Raw genomic sequence first — 17,773 nt, forward strand, 5'->3', positions numbered from 1 at the left:
AAGGCTTATAAACTAGACTTCATTGAAGGTACCTGACAGGCTTAGCAAAGAATTTTAACCAAGTAAATGCCTATATTTTATTAAAGCAGAGTTTTAATGTCTTGGGATTCAAATTAGTAATACAGTTATATATTACAATAAAATACTGTCTTTTTTTTTTTTTTTTTTTTTGTGACGGAGTCTCGCTCTGCCACCTAGGGTGGAGTGCAGTGGCGGGATCTCGGCTCATTGCAACTTCTGCCTCCTGGGTCTAAGTGATTCTCCTGCCTCAGCCTCCCGAGTAGCTTGGATTATAGGCGCCTGCCACCATGCCAGCTAATTTTTGTATTTTTAGTAGAGATGGGGTTTCACCATGTTGGCCAGACTGGTCTTGAACTCCTGACCTCAAGTGATCTGCCTGCCTCAGCCTTCCAAAGTGTTGGGATTACAGGGGTGAGCCACTGTGCCTGGCCTATTCTGTCTTTTAAATTTGAGAATTAGTGACATACATAGAAGAAAACTGGAACTTCTAAAAATTTTTGTCATTTATAGACAAAATGACAAAATGAACTGTAATATTAAGTTCAGATGTTCTAGGAAAGACCCACACTTTTTCCCTTAACATAAAGTGGATCCATCTGTGTTTAAACTCTTAGAAGAAGATAAGGTACAACTGGACACACGTAAAGCTTAGATTAAAAGGATCTAAATGAACTTAAGAATTGGTAGCTTTTTTAGCTACTAAAACAACAGAAAATCTTTTTTTATGTTATGGATGTTTGGAAGGATTTCTTCTGTCTTACCCTGTTTTTATAGTTGTATAGACAAAATCTGTATTATAAGTATTAGCAACCTGAGCAACCTTAATGTGGACATTAAGACATAGAATTTTAACTTTTTACAGAATAAATGTGTGTGTGCAAGTGTGTGTTTTCAGTGATTTAATTGAGTAATATTAAAAAAAAGACACGCAACTATGTAAGCAACTCTCAAGTTCTGATTCAGTCCCTTGGCTTATTATTAAGCATATTTGTATTTTTGAAAAGAAAACATTTGAGATTACTTCCTATATATTAAAAAGTATAGGAAATTTCAACTACTAAGATTTTTGCAAAGTTAATTAGGGTGTAAATCAGTATTTTTTCTAATAAGCAATTTCTGTACAATTTTTCTCAAGGTTTGTTGGCATCCAAAGCTGTTGGGGTGGATGGTGCTGAAAAAAAGGAAGACTACAATGAAACAGCTCCAATGCTGGAGCAGGTATGAAATGGTAGCATTTGATTTTTTTCAAGGTTCCCACTGGAATGATCACGGAGCTCTAGTATCTACGTAATTGAAATTCCCCTTTTGATCAGATATGGGAATAGGAAGCTAATTAATTGACGATATATTTTTAACTCTGCCTTCTCCAAGGTATACAGATAACTACAGACTTAATTAGTGTTTGTTTTTATAGACTGGCATTAAAGCCTTTGTCTCCAAAATTTGAAGGCCTGGAGACAGGCATCCCAGGGTATAAGCTTCCAGCTGGATCACCTTTAACTAGCTTACAAAAAGACCCTTACACAAATACTTTCCATTTGTGAGTGAAACAGGGTTTTTTGACATCTAATAAAGCTTCTTTTGTAAGAAGTTTCTTTTATATTGTAACAATTGGTGTTGTTAGACTGACTATGTGTTTTATGAATTGATCAATGAGCCATACATTTTTGCTAGGATGTATATTTTAATAACTACAAAAAAAGAGAGTTTAAAAAACTATTAAGGGTCTGTCTTTAAACCACCTAATAGAGGAATTTAAAAGTGAAGGTTGCAGTTGCTAGATTTTGCCTTGGCTACCTTCAGATTCCCACAATACTTGTACATAATGAACTGTGCATGCTTTTACATTCTCTAAGGGCTTAACTTCTTAGGCACTGTAAGACTATAAGAACGCAGTAATAGCCATAACTGGATTTCCTTGGTTCTCCTGTTTTAAAATCTGAGCCTTAATGTAGTTTTAATATATCCTTTTTGTATTACTTTTCTTTATTAGTAGCCTAATAAAGAAGACTTTAAAATGAGTATCTTTTGCTCTCCTCTAGATGCGTTTTAAAAACTATTCCAAATTTAATTGATATTGTATTGAGTTTTTCAGGGTTATTTTAGGCCTGATTTGATAACAGTGCGTTGTTTTGGTGCCTCCATTAATGTTGTATTAAATCAATGGGTCTTTTAAATTGATTAATATGTCATTGAATCATACCTTCTGATTTTCTGTGATCATCAAACGGTTAAGTCTTTGCCGTTATTGTCAATATATCAACCAAATTTTAAATAACTTTTTTTACTGTGTATTACTATATTCAACGTCCCAGATATAACAATATTTTGTATTTTCACCACTGTTTATGGTATTCTCAGAATGCGATAAATCAGGGACTTGGGTAATAAAATGTTTCTGGAAAATTCATTACAATGTCAATCTTTGATTATGCACAATCCTGCTGAGGTGAATGTGATTGTGAAAAGTACTTATTAAATGTGAAGTTAGTGTAGAGGGCAGTACCCATCTTAGAGAGAAGTACAGAAAACCACGTTTTGAAATTGAATTTAAAAAAGAAAGAAAGGAAAATTGTGTAACTCGGCTGTTTCTATTTTCATAATTAAAAACTTTTGAGAGTCCTTGCCAGTTTTGTAACAAAGAGACCAACAATCATTAATGAAAACCTTGTAAATTATTTTAGATTTTCAGGAACACCATGCCATTTCCTCATTTTCTACTTGTCATTCAGGTTGATTTCAATGTGAAAATGTTTTGTGAACAAACACTTATTTTTATCCTATGTGTTAGCCTCGTTTCATAGTTAAAAAGCCGAGTTATAAAGCTCTTAATTACATCTCAATTGGTATCAGCAATAGACCTAAAGGAGAGGTATTGATTGTTACTAACCTCTGTTTCCTAATGAGTTAAAGTAATGTCACTCATGACATAGATTGATAACAGGCCTGTAGTCAAAACTTACTGTGCTAATGGACTTATTTATATTTTTAAAAAATTCAAACTCTGTGGTCTTGAACCCCAATTCTCAGCTTATTAATTATAGATTATTTAATTGTATTAGGGATATGTCATGTTATATTTACTTTTGGATAAAACTTGCATTAGATGCATAATAACTCAGTAAGTTTTAAAAACAATGTTAATTTTTCCTTGTTTAGAAGTTAAGCACCTTATCAAGATATTAAGTTTTAAAATCTTGTTTTATAACTTTGTAACTTGAGAGTAATGGATGCTGTAGTGATGTCTTTCACATATGTGAAGATGAACAATAAAATTGTTTATTTACAAGTAATGGCTCTAATTACTTTTCTGGCAACACCTTTTATAATAAGGTTAGGAATACTATCCATTTATGAAGTACCTTTTCAAATAATTAATCTGCACTTATACACATTTATAATGAGTAAATTCAATAATAGAAATGATGACAACTGAATGAGTGGGACACTTGACACCAGGCCTTTTATGTGGTATGTCCAACATGCTGTCTATAGAGCATTCAAGGTGCCCTACTTAATACCAAATATGCACTTTTCTTCCCCAGCAAAATTTGACTTGTATCTCAGTGGGAACAGAATTATTTATTTATTTAGTCCCCAGAAAATGATCTTTCATACTCCAGAGAACTGCAGACAGTAAACCTGATAGTTATTCTCCACAAGATATGGAAGTAAAAAGATTTCTTGGGGACAAGCATGTCGTTTATAGTGCTAGCAATTTGACTGTTTATAAAGGCCTATGGTAGAATAGATTTTCAAAAAATGCATATTATGTATTTTGCTTTCAGATAGGTATATCAGAAAGAGATAGAGGTATTGCAGAACCATAAATTGCAAATTCATCCAATGTAGCTATTTTCTCTTGTTTTGAAAAATGGACACATTCACACATATTTTAACATATGTAGGAAATTTTACAGCCAAATGAATAAAAATGTTCTTTTATGAAAGAACTGACAAAGTTCTAATTTTTTTTTAAAAGTATCAGTTGGCAGGAAGAAGGTAAAAACTCTCATCTAAGAATGCGACGTATTTTGTTTTTAAATCCAATGTTTTTAACTTACACTTTATCTCTTTGGTTTTTTTTTTGTTGTTGTTGCTTGTTTTGTATTGTTTTTTAGTCTTTTAACTCTATATTGCTGGTGGCTCTGATTTCATGATGCATTGTGCTTATGAAACTCTAGCTTTCAGCACTAAAATGAGTTAAAGATAGTGTTTTGTTAATTTGGTCATTGTTTTTCCTGTTCAGATCTTTCTTTAAAGGGAAACTGTCTACTTAGACCTTCACATTCAACTTAAAAGAAAAGATTTTATAAGAAAACATCTAAAGTCAAAAGCTTAAATGTATTCCTCTAATCCTTTAAAGCATGAAAATGCTGTTTATTTTCTGAATTATTGTCATTGGCAATTATGGTTCCTAAAGGGGTATATTTCTATTTAATACTGAAAATATTTGTCCAGTAAGATAACATTTTATGTTCTGAAAATATTGTGAATAATATATTTTAAAAAATTAATTTAGACTGAAAGTTGACAGCATCCCTTTAAAGACAGCCTATTCAACTTTTAGTTAATTGTGGGGTTCTTTTTGGTTTTTCATTTGTAATAGAAATGTTATATGTTGCTTAACAATGTTTCTGGATACTAAAGTTGCTTAACAGTCAAAATAGAATACAAGAACAAAAATGAAGAAGCCAAAATAAAAATATCAATTTTTTATTATTTATTCAGGCGATTTCACCTAAACCTCAAAGTCAGAAAAAAAATGAAGCTGACATTAGCAGTTCTGCCAACACTCAGAAACCTGCACTGTTATCCTCAACTTTGTCTTCAGGGAAGGCTCGCAGCAAGAAATGCAAACATGAATCTGGAGATTCTTCTGGGTGTATAAAACCCCCTAAATCACCACTTTCCCCAGAATTAATACAAGTCGAGGATTTGACGCTTGTATCTCAGCTTTCTTCTTCAGTGATAAATAAAACTAGTGAGCACAGATTTTTAAAAAATAGTTATTTATCCTATAAGATACATTAAAAACAGTTTGATTGTAGTTATATTGTATTTTTATGAAGTTGCTTTTTAAAAACTCAAGTGGATATGATAGGGAAGGCTTGAAACTATTTCAGGGGCAAAAACCATAGACATTTCTTACTGATTTGTTGCTTAGAGACTACTGCTGGTTGAGAATCCTTTCCATTTAACAACACAGATTCCACTGTAGTTTGACTCTCCTCAACTCATAATCCAAGCATACTGAGAGGCCTGATTCATTACAAAAAAAAAGAAAGTTATAAAAAGACCCATGATAGCTATTTTTACTTAAGACTATTCCTGTAGATTTTTTGTCCCCACTTGTCTATAACTTCCCTCTGCAATACATTTTATTCATTCTTATTATAATATTTATAGTCCAGACTTCAGTTTAATCTTTTTAATGAAAAAAAAAATGCCCCCGTGATTATATTTTTAAAGATTTTACTGTTTCAGTACTTCTAATTTTTCAAGAGTTAATGCAGTCTTTTTCGAAATCACCTTTCACATGGGTATATCTATCTATCTCCCTATATATCTGTGTATATAAATAATACAAGATTTGTGTTGACCCTGAGTTTCTCATATTAGTTTAGTATTCTAAGTTGGAGACATGAATAACAGTTATTTGAAAAGTCAGTTGGTAAATGATGGTTTTTTTTGCTCTTTATGCAACAAATGAAATACATGATCAGTTGAGTGAATATGACATGTTTCCTTATGAACTATTCTATATTGTGTCTTCCAGAATAATCAAAGCTGTTGGCATTCAGAAGACGCTTATCAAACATATTAACCTATTTTCCCTTAGTTGCCATATTTTCTACTGAATCATTTTTCCATTTTGATCAGGTTTTGCTTTTTTGTTCTTTTTAATAGGTGGAAAGAATGGGAACATAATTGTTTTCCTAATAAGCTTCATTTCATTATGGCATTTATCATTAAATAGTGTCAGTAGTAGTCACTGGAATGTCATATGACATTAATAAACTTTTTTTTTGGAAATTATATCTTGGTGTTATAACCACAATATTATAGCAATTAAATGTTATTCTTTCATATTTTTTAGTTACCAACATGTCTTTCGTTTTGATTGTAAAATTACTCTTAAATACCCAAACATCAATCTCTTTAGACTGTTCTTATTTCCTCTTTCTAAATTAACATTAATATATTGGCATATATAATCTTGCCTATTCTAGTCAAATGTGTTTATATGCCATGTAGAAAGAAGATATCTAAAAGTGTGAGAGACATTTCCAAATATTTATATTATATTGCTAGAAGATGCCTAAATTACTTACCAAGTTGTTAAAAAAACACAAGTACACAATGTCATCATCTTAAATATCCTCATTATTTGCTCACAATAAGTATACAAAGTTGTTTTTGTTCACTTTTTTTTTTTAATGAATCAGGCCCAGACATGTTTATAAAACCCCATTTGGGGGGATGATGATGGGATAAAATTATTTACATTAGTGTAAAGTAAATCACTAACTCATTTAATGTTATATCATCTATATCCCTGCCTTTTTTTCCCTTAGAGTTTCTAGATTTGCAATGTAGCAAAAGGAATATATATATATATTTTTCCTTATCTTTTACTGTAAAGAGACTATTTTTCCCAAAGGAAAAATGGCAATTTACACGACGATCTGCAATTAGAGAAATTAACTGTAGTCTGTCACTTGGGGGAGCTACTTGAAATTAATGTTCCATTTTATTTTCTTTTAGTTCTAGTAGAGTGTAGATTTTACAATTTTTGATTGACTCATTTTGAATGAGGGCACAATTTTTGCCTTTGATTACCTTTGGAACATGCCATTCCTTGTGGATATCTTATAACAACATCAGAGGGAAGAATATGAATCATTTTTTCCCATTTATCTCCTTAAATATTATAAGATGCTCCTGGTATGTATCTGCTTCGTGAACATTGAAGATCTTTTTCTAGGTCCTCCACAGCCTGTGAATCCCCCTAGACCTTTCAAGCATAGTGAGCGGAGAAGAAGATCTCAGCGTTTAGCCACCTTACCCATGCCTGATGATTCTGTAGAAAAGGTTTCTTCTCCCTCTCCAGCCACTGATGGGAAAGTATTCTCCATCAGTTCTCAAAATCAGCAAGAATCTTCAGTACCAGAGGGTAATGTATATTGATTTCCTATAGAACCAAACATAAAAGAAGATAAAGAAAAAACTAAGAGATAAAGATTATTAAAATATTAAGATATTTCTGCTCTTATATCTTCTGGAGTTATAAGCACTTCACTTATTCTACAAATATTTATTGAGTGCCTTCTTTGTGCCAGGCACTGTTTAAATTATGTAACACTTTAATTCACAGTGATAGTAACTGAGCCATTTTATCTGTGTTAATATTATATTACACTCTTTATTTTGTGTAGTGCCTGATGTTGCACATTTGCCACTTGAGAAGCTGGGACCCTGTCTCCCTCTTGACTTAAGTCGTGGTTCAGAAGTTACAGCACCAGTAGCCTCAGATTCCTCTTACCATAATGAATGTCCCAGGGCAGAAAAAGAGGATACACAGATGCTTCCAAATCCTTCTTCCAAAGCAATAGCTGATGGAAGAGGAGCTCCAGCAGCAGCAGGTAAAAGAAAAAAAATAAAGGCTCTTATAAGTAGATAAGTAGCTAGGCTTGCAGTTATTAGGTATAAACATTTTGAGGTTTCACTACATTATTTTGATTCCTATATAATTCCTTTTCGTAAATACTTCTCTGTTTTAAAGGTCTTTTGTGTGATAATTTTACAATCATATTCCTTGGACATACATGCTTCTTAACCTTGTCACTTGATCTATTTCCTTCTCCCTGCTTTTTTATATATCCTTATTTCTACTAAATATAAATTATTAGAGCTAAGTATAATTACAGGAATTCTTACTTTTGAAGCCAGGAAATACTTAATGGGATCAGTACTTTGGTTTAAGGATTTTGATAGAATTTAATATTTAAGAAACACTGAACTATATGCCTGTATCTTAAATATAATTCCATATTTTGGGACAGAATCCTCCAAATTGAATTAAATTTGCTGTAAAGTTATTTTGAGGAGTGCAATATGTAAAATCAGCCATCCTTAATAACACATTTTTTTCATTATTTTGTGATATTTATTGTAGTTCGAAAGCATTTGGATGTGTATTTTACAAAGCTGATATTTTAAATCTAGCAGAATATCGATTCATGTTTCCCTTATGTGGGTGCATTGTTTTATTTAGAAGTTTTTAAGAATTATAACCTGATCCAGAATACACATAATAAAAAAGGCCAATACTAGTTACAAATGCACTTCTGGTAAATTACTATTGGAATTAGATATTTGAAGGAAGTCTGAATTTAGTTTGTTGTGAGTTGGAGAAAAACATAAGGCAGTTTGTTGATTCGTTACCAAGGGTGTTGGTGATCATTGTGTTTACAGGCGTCTTCCCTGAAACCACTTTATCCATTTTTTGGATGAAGCATAAAATGAAACTTATTCTTTTCTGGTGATGGCATGTATTGAAATCAAATGATTGAAGTAACTTAAGAGACATATACTTATTTTATTTTTTTAATTTATTTTTTTTTATTATTATACTTTAGGTTTTAGGGTACATGTGCACAATGTGCAGGTTTGTTACATATGTATCCATGTGCCATGATGGTGTGCTGCACCCATTAACTTGTCATTTAGCATTAGGTATATCTCCTAATGCTGTCCCTCCCCCCTCCCCCCACCCCACAACAGTCCCCAGAGTGTGATGTTCCCCTTCCTGTGTCCATGAGTTCTCATTGTTCAATTCCCACCTATGAGTGAGAACATGCGGTGTTTGGTTTTTTGTCCTTGCAGTAGTTTACTGAGAATGATGTTTTCCAGTTTCATCCATGTCCCTACAAAGGACATGAATTCATCATTTTTTATGGCTGCATAGTATTCCATGGTGTATATGTGCCTTATTTTTATTAATTTTTATCTTTATATAAAGGTTGAAGTTACTTTGTACATGATAATTCTTTATCATGTTTAAAAAAATAAAACAATACCCAAATCTGAATATTTGTAGATTTTGAAACATTTCCTGTAGTTTCTCAAATCAGATCTATTGTCTTTTGACTCTTGGTCTTTCTTTAAGATAATTAATTTTTCTTTTCCACTTTTCCACAAGGTTTCCAAATTATCATTGACCCACTGAGATACTTTTTTGATAAAGGTCTTATTCAGCTATTTAACGATCTGGAATTTGTTACCATACTGAATATAAGAAAAATATGTTAAAAGGTTGTATATCCATTGGGAAAATTATTTTCAGATGTACATGTGAAAATATTTACATTTTTCTTTAAAAGTATTCTAATATTAGTAACCATATTGAAATATAGGCCAATATAAGTAACTGTGTAATAACTAAGAGTCTTACATTAACAGATTATATATCCTAAAATATCAATGTAGTGATTGTGCATGGAAGTCCTTGACTTAGATGATTTTGCTTCTAACCAGATTATTAACTTCCTCTTTTCAGAATTTCTAGCATATTTGTGGCAATATGGCTGACTACCTTAGAGGAAGGCACACGAATATTCTTTCCCTTTTTAAATATTAGCAGTAACTATTGGAAAAGTAAAACAAGTAAGATCATTTTCTGGGAAAGTAAAAGGTAGAGAGGAGTTTAGCTATAATTTGAATTTGTGGAAGAGTAAGGATTATCTGGGTATGATGAGCTTAATTGTACAGTAGCTGTCAACTTTGATTATAGCAAGGAAATGCATAGTTTTAATTGTTAATTACTGAAGGTTTATTAGAGGGTTGAACACAGTATTTGAATAGAGGGAGGTGAAATTCTAATTTGTTTCTGTGACCTCTTAATTTTTAGTTTTTGAGGAAAGTAGTGCAATTTAGGTCATGTTCTAACTGAACACCTTTTGATTACAACCTTGTGCGCCTGTCCCACTTGCATTGAAATTCTCGGTGGTCTCTATGCTTTTCTCCTTAACCTTTTTGTTATTCACCTTCTCTTGACCATTTTGCAGTATTTGTTATGCTTCTGTCTGTTCCCCAAGTCCTCTTACATCTAGAGTCGAAGTTCCAGGTTTTTATGTTTTCATTTCTTTGATACGTACATACATATATGCACACACTCACACACATGTATGTTTGGTTGGTGTCCATATTAATTATAAAAGTAAATTTTGTTACTGTTGAATTTTAAAACTCATAATTGAAAACATTCTTTACAGTTTGTCAGAGACATTGAGTTATTTTTGTCAAATTGAAACTCTTGGGGAGTTTAGAATGATGAGGGCGTTAGTTGCTAACTGTGAAATTGTTTGACATGGTTAGGTTTTTACTTTTGGGGGAGCAAGATAAATTCACGCTGTTGAGTTTAGCATTTGATGCTGAAAGATTAATGAGATTTGCAAATAGTCCAATTATTATATACAACTTTTCTTAATTGTTTTCCAGTAGAGATAATGAACTTGAAATAATCTCTCTATGTTCTTCTTCTGGGATGGATGCCCACATGTCTAGCCACTGTTAAGAATGCTGTTGCTGCCTACATTACCAAACAAGTAATTGGTATCTTTGTAAAAATTGGTGCCTTTGTTATTTTACTATCAGGATGCTTTCTCACAGAGCCAGCCAATTTTGGATAAGGATATAGCCTCAGGAAATCTTAATTCTGTTAGTATCTGGGAGGATAGAGTAAATCAAGTTTTTTGAAAAGCGGTCTTTTGAAAAATACTCTTGGTTCAGGTTCTCACAGGCACCTTGGGCCAACAGTTATCTATTGCCCCTTGTCACACAATTCTCTTTAGGTGGGAAGCACAGTGTGAACAGATATGGAATCTGCCTTCCGGAAACTTAGAGTCTAGAAGGGACACAAAGCTAATAACTGAAATACAAATATTTAAAGCAAGATGTAAGTGCCTGAAGAGGTGTAAAGTACTCTTGGGTGTAAAGGAAGAAAAGATTGCCCCAAGAGGCCTCTGGTAGAGCCTCTTAAAAACTCTGGAGAGACAAACCATCTGCCTTTCTTCCTGCTTCCTTGAAACTCAGTTTTTCATCTATATGATGAGATTATAGTAGATGATGTCTGTGGTCACTTTTGGCTCTACAATGTTGATGTTTTACTTATCATTAATCAGGCATTTGATAGAGTCTATGTTTATTCTAAAAAAAAAAAAAGATTATAATATAGGATTATTTCCAGCTTAAAAACATCAATTAAGATAGCTTAGAGATGATAACTTACTGTTTCTAACCACTGTGAAGGCAAAATTGGCATTAGTAGGTTGTATAAATATAATTTTGAGCCATTTTAAAAAGTTACTCTTGTATTAAATACCTTTAGTAACACATCTTCATTTTTTTTTTATTTTTTAGCAAATTAGTAAATAAGTATCAAGGAGCATTTACCTGTTTTATTGCAGCATGTCTTAGTTAGCATGGATAGGAATGTTGGCTTGACGTGGCCGTGCACAGTGTACCTTTATGTAACGTCAGGATGTCCATGAGCAGGTCCCCTGAGTTTTCGGGTAGCGTTCGATGAAATGCATCAGGCTTTGCTTCAGTGTCATTCAAAGTCATCTTAGTTTTTGAATGAAATGTAGATGTAAGTAAATGTATTTACTTATTACATAGATACTTACATAGATACTATGATACTTACTATCATAGATGAGATAGTTGGACTCTTCTTAGTGAATCTTCTGTAGCGTGTTCATGAATTATATTATTGATTGGTTAGTATAATCCATTTTATCACCAGTGAAAAACAGAAGTAGGTCATGGGGTTGGTCTAAGTATGGCAAAAAAGCATGTTGTCAGTTCTACCTAATCTGCCTGTGGCGGGTTTTGAAATGGCCTTCATTTATATTCCAACATCTCACATCAACTTTACATTTACTATTTAAAAGCCCTTTTGTTTTAAATTATTTTTCAATTTATTTTCCAGATTTGTTCAAAACTACAACTGGAGACTCTGTTGCCTCCACCCTCATACCAAATGTTCATGGCTTCTACAGAGCCTGGGGTTTCCATGGAGAGTCTCAGGGATTGCCTCTCTTTTTAGTCAGAAGAATCTGTAATGTTTAGCATACCAGAAGAGGCTTGAGAAATCCCTCTACATTACTAGTTTTTTGAGTTGTGTGCAGGCAGGCGTGGTTCAGAGATCTGCCTCTCTGACTTTAACTAGAGTAGCTCCATTTGTGTTTTGGTTTTTGTTGCTCTGTTTTGTATTCAGCTGCCAGATAATTTTTTCTTAAATGTTCTGTTGCTAAAACTTAGTTTAAAGATTACTATTCTACAAACTAATGTTCTGGTACTTTGGTCACCACATTCTAGCACGTGGTAAAATAAGGACGAGATAGTGAACTTCTTGTAAAACTAAACTTATTTTTCTCGTTGACCTCTGGAATGGTCTGCTTTGTTTTCCTATTTGTAAGTATTTTTTAAAGTCCTGCCTTTGCATATATGAATATTTATTTTAATATCCTTGCTTGAGTAAAACATCGACAACCCTTTATAAGTCTCCCAGTTTTACTTTTGAAATTTTATCATTTATGAAATCGAAAGGTTTGGGAACCACTAGAACAAGTAAAAACTAAATCTAGAACTGACTCTCTGGACCCCACTCTGGGAATGACTGCATCTCTTCTATTGTGTTAACTTCCGTGTTTCTGGTGCAGTGGTTCATAACTGTTTTATTTGTCTTCCAAGTACCTAAGGGGTGCACGCATTCCGTTCAGTAAAAGTAGCCTAGTAAGGCAGTTCCTTTAATCTGACTCCCTGTCCCCACTCCAGGAGATTCTAAACATCATTGCCCCATCTTTTCCCTAGAGATCCAGTGCTCTAGAGATGTAAGAACCTAAGAGGCAATGATCACTGTTAGCAATATATCTGAATATATCTGTACTACCACTGAGGATTTGGAAAGCACATGCCTCATGGTTTGCATTGTAAATGCTTTTTGTTTTCAAGGAAATTGATAAAATTTATAAAGTTCTAATAGTGCAGCAAGTAGTAAACAGAAGTGATGCATTTCTTCAACAGTCTTGCTAATAAGAAAATTTAATTGTATTTCTCTTTGCTGTGATATCCCTTTCATTTTTTCTGTCATAACAAATAGAGATTATTGGTATTCTTATTTAGGTTTAAACTTACTTGCTAGAGCCTTATTGGCACTTGATTTGAGTGGTATTTTTATATTTTTATTATGTTTAAGTGATAGAAAATATTTGAAGATGAATGAAATATCAGCTTTTATGATACTGTTGTAGAATGATCTTAAAAAATTAAAAAACTGGTAAATGGTGACATTAAAGCATAATTTAATAGATTAAAATTGTATTTTAAATGTACTGTAGTATTTTTCTTAGATTAACACTAGCCACAAATAGATATTAGCATTGGGAATGGTTGAATATGAATTGATTAAATGTACCTGTGTCAGCTGCACAGTAATTAAAAGTGCAATATTGGTTTAAAAATGAATTTTGGACTATTAATAATACCTATGTTTTATTGGAATATTTATTGAGATTGAATATTTTAATGTATAAATATGTCTTTGTATTTTACATTTATATATAGAACAAAAGTGGTTTGCAGAACAGTTTTATTTTGGCTATTATCATTACCTAACAGTGCATTCATGATGGAGTTCAAAGGTACAAGTTTGTTTTAGGCACAAGAGCTGAAATGTTAGTTTTAAAAATGTGTACAGGTTGTTGAAAACCAGTATACTTTAATATGGAGTTTAATATTTCATTTGGATAATCCAGATAGCGTTCATGTCATAACTGTCACAGAAGTAGAAAATGGTACCTGGAACTACTACTCAGATGAATTTCAGTATGTTTTGGATTGCCAAAGTCTGTGGTGCTAGAGTAGACCTTTACTGATGGCCTAGTACAGTTAACTTTTTCTTTATGGTTAGACCCATATTTATGCTATTTCTGGAAATAGTGTAGTGTCAAATTATTACCCTACCACAAAGGAGAAAATGAAAAAAATTACATATTTACCAATCTTTGGACTAGACATCTTACATATTTTGACTCACATAATCCTTATAACTGCTTGAGATATATAGACTTATTCCTGTTTGGCAGATAAGGAAACAGAAGCACAGAGGCATTAAATGATGTCCTCAAGGCCACAGAGCTAGTAAGTGGTGGAACCAGAAGTTGAACCTAAGTAGTTTGAATAACAAAAATCACATTTAATTTATTGTTTTGGTTGTTTTTTTAAGGTAAGAAATCTCACTGCTTTGTTACCAGTTCAGGCAGTAAAACATGTAGACCGTTAGGAGAAAAAGAGTTTTACATAGAGTTTTATGAGCAATTGTAAAATATTATCCCATACTTTTAAGTTTTTCTGATTAAACTTACATATTTTTCCCCTAACCCACAGGAATATCGAAAACAGAAAAAAAAGTGAAATTGGAAGAAAAAAGCTCAACAGCATTTGGTATGAACAGAACGTAATATTTAAGCAAAAGACTATAAAGCTTGACAGAGAGGGAGGACATAGTCTGCCCCTTACTCTTTACCAGTTAATGCTACCTTAGGTGTAAGTGATCATCTGTTTTAGTTCTTACTAGTGTTAGTCAGCTCCAGATACATGATTTATTAAACACATTATCTTGTTTTATGTGTAACTTTTTTGTCAAGAGAGTCTCTTGCTTTCTCCGAAGGAACTTTTGTGTTTATGATCATCCCTAGTCAAAATTGTGGCTATTCAAAAATAGACCTCGATTTAATATGGTTGAGACTTTAGAGAATGGATGATAGATTAAAATAGTAATTTTTTCACACTTTCTTCTTCATTATGGTTTATAAAAACGTTATTGAGTTTTCTGCTATATTTTCTATTTTCTGTGCTGTAATGACTGAAAGTCACGAAATAATGGATGATAGTCTTAAATATACTGTAGATTAGTTAACTGGAGCTTGAATCACTGAAGTTGGTCAAATATGTTGGATAAATTATAGGCTAAACCATTGTGAGTTGGAGCAATAGCTAGTAGGACATGTGTGATGATTTAATTTGAAATGTAGGATACTGCTCTAATATTTATTTTTTTTAGTACATATGATTGGGGAAAAGAATGCTTTACAATTTTGGAAAAATTAGTTTAATGAAGTATATTTTTTTTCCTCGTGTTCTTAGCCTTCATTGTTAAACACACAAAGAATGTAAATAAAGACTGGAGGAGTTGTTTATGAATTGATTTAATTATTTTTAAAGCTTATCCAAAGCAAAAAGTCCATCAGGTTTTTTGTTTTTTTTTTTTAATCTCCTAATTTATTCTCTCATTAAATTACATATGGAAATGCTGAGTCTCTTCATTCAGGTCCTTTGTAAAGAAACTATGGAGTTTAACTTCTTACCACATCAGGAAATTGAGAATATTACTCATTGAAAGGTTTTAACTACTGTCTGTGTTAACTTTAAGGTATCAGGAGTTGGGATTTCTCAGCACTGCTAATGAAGATCCCCTCTTATAGTCCAATAAGCTTATCAGGACTTCCAGAGTCATGACATGAACAGTTTAATTGAACCCATCCACTCTGGGCAGGTGACTGGAATAGCTGATTAAAACATAAATGCTGCTTTTAGGTTAACCACAAAGGAACAACTCAGGATCAGTCGTGATTGCTAAAGTATTCACTTTTATCTTTTAGGTAAGAGAAAAGAAAAAGATAAGGAAAGAAGAGAGAAGAGAGACAAAGATCACTACAAACCAAAACAGAAGAAGAAGAAAAAAAAGAAAAAGAAATCTAAGCAGCATGGTAAGTACACTGAGATGGTTATTCCCTCTTTTTTTAAAATTTGAAGTTTCCTTTGATTCCCCTTTTCTTTTACAAAATGGAGTCATGACAAGATCCCCGTGTTGAGAACTGAAAGGTTTCTGTAGCTTTCCTTTGACATTAAATTTCAAAAATATACTACTCTGTTTCACTCTGGCCTATAAATTAATTGTTGCAACTGATTAGACGTTTTTCCTTCCAGCATTATGGTAGACTCGATGCCCTGACCAAGCACCCTTTAGCATGCTCAAGTAATTATTCTCAGCCTAGAATTGTAGAGTTCCTTAAGTTAGCTTTCAAGAATGAGAGTGAAATGATATTTTTAAAAGAATTTGAGAAACCAACAGAATTTGGTATCAGCAAAGGCCATGTGAAGATGGAGCAGAAATCAGAGGGATGCAGCCCCAAGCCAAGGAGCCAGAGAAACCAGAAGCTGCAAGAGGCAAGGAAGGATTTGGCCCAGGGGCTTCCAGAGGGAGCACTTCCTTGTCAAGCCCTGATTTTGGACTTCCAGCCTTCAGAACTTTGAGAGAATAAATTTCTGTTGTTTTAAGCCACTAAATTTATGGTAATTTCTTATGGCACCTCTAGGAACAAACACAACTCCAAATTTATTTTAAATGATTTAAATAATTTTGCTGCCAAAATCAGGAGAGAATAATATGGGAAAGCACAGCCACAAACTCTTTTTACTTATGGATATAGATCCAAAATCCATAAATAAATGTTATGAAATGAAATCTAACAATGTGTTAAAAGGATATGACCACATAGGATTGGTATGAAAAATTGTATCAGAAAATTAGATGAAACTCAATTGTTAAAACATAGTGAAGTCTGTTTCATACGTGCTGTATTGGCACAACTAACTAGGTAGGTAATAGCAGATGTTGCTGAGGAAATGAAGGCAACTACACAACTACTGTGGGAAACAGATGGGGACCAGGGAGTAAGGTGACAATGTGTCTGCCATGTGGCCTAAAAACCCCTGAGGAAACTCACACAGTGCATCAAATATGAGAGTGTTCACAGCAGCACTGGGAGCAGCCCAGCTCTCCATCAAAAGTCATGCATTCCTTCAGCGGAATACATAAATGAATTACAGCTACAGAATCTCAGGAACAAAATGGTAAGCTAAAAACCAAGTAACTGAAGAAAACAGAATATTTCACTTATATAAAGATAAAAAAGTTTTAAAACTGAACAGTATATTTTTAAGAGATTCAACTGTGTGTGGGAAAAGCATAAAGAAAAACTAGAGAATGATGAACAAAAATTCAAGATAGTGGCTGGGCGCGGTGGCTCACGCCTGTAATCCCAGCACTTTGGGAGGCCGAGGCGGGTGGATCATGAGGTCAGGAGATCGAGACCACCCTGGCTAAGATGGTGAAACCCTGTCTCTACTAAAAATACAAAAAATTCGCCGGGCTTCGTGGTGGGTGCCTGTAGTCCCAGCTACTTGGGAGGCTGAGGCAGCAGAATGGCATGAACCCGGGAGGTGGAGGTTGCAGTGAGCCGAGACTGCGCCACTGTACTCCAGCCTGGGCGACAGAGCAAGACTCTGTCTCAAAAAAAAAAAAAAAAAAAAAAAAACAAGATAGTGGTTGCCTCTAAGGTGGGGTAGGGCCGTTATCAGTTCAAACTGGAAAATGGTGCAAAGGGACCTTCAAAAATAATGATACTCTCTTAAACTGCGTGATCAGTACCTAAGTGTTTTGTGCTATTGATATTCTTTGTGTCATACCCATTTTTTCATATTTATTAGACATTTAATAAAACCAGTTTTAAAAAATACAAATCCAACTGGGCAGTTTTGTGGTTGGTAATCATTGTTGGTAAATTCTTCAGATTTTAACTCTCTCCATAGTCCAAAAATAACATTTAATTTTCTCACAGAA

General features: G+C 33.2%; 1 protein-coding gene across 7 annotated transcripts in view; it reads left to right on the forward strand.

The window, feature by feature from the left end:
- The window catches only part of PHF20L1 (PHD finger protein 20 like 1), a 74,100-nt gene that overhangs the window by 34,514 nt on the left and 21,813 nt on the right, over positions 1-17,773 (forward strand). For 6 of the 7 annotated variants that reach the window (XM_030794991.1, XM_030794993.1, XM_030794996.1 and 3 more), the window contains 6 exons: positions 1,157-1,239; positions 4,753-5,005; positions 7,010-7,198; positions 7,461-7,667; positions 14,476-14,532; positions 15,750-15,857. In XM_030794991.1, the coding sequence (XP_030650851.1) occupies positions 1,157-1,239; positions 4,753-5,005; positions 7,010-7,198; positions 7,461-7,667; positions 14,476-14,532; positions 15,750-15,857 (897 nt within the window). Of the gene's footprint in view, positions 1-1,156; positions 2,300-4,752; positions 5,006-7,009; positions 7,199-7,460; positions 7,668-14,475; positions 14,533-15,749; positions 15,858-17,773 lie in introns of those variants that run through there. The other variant, XM_030794997.1, reaches the window with a different exon arrangement.

This window comes from Nomascus leucogenys, chromosome 16 (assembly GCF_006542625.1).
Source record: "Nomascus leucogenys isolate Asia chromosome 16, Asia_NLE_v1, whole genome shotgun sequence".
NCBI classification, from domain to species: Eukaryota; Metazoa; Chordata; class Mammalia; order Primates; family Hylobatidae; genus Nomascus; species Nomascus leucogenys.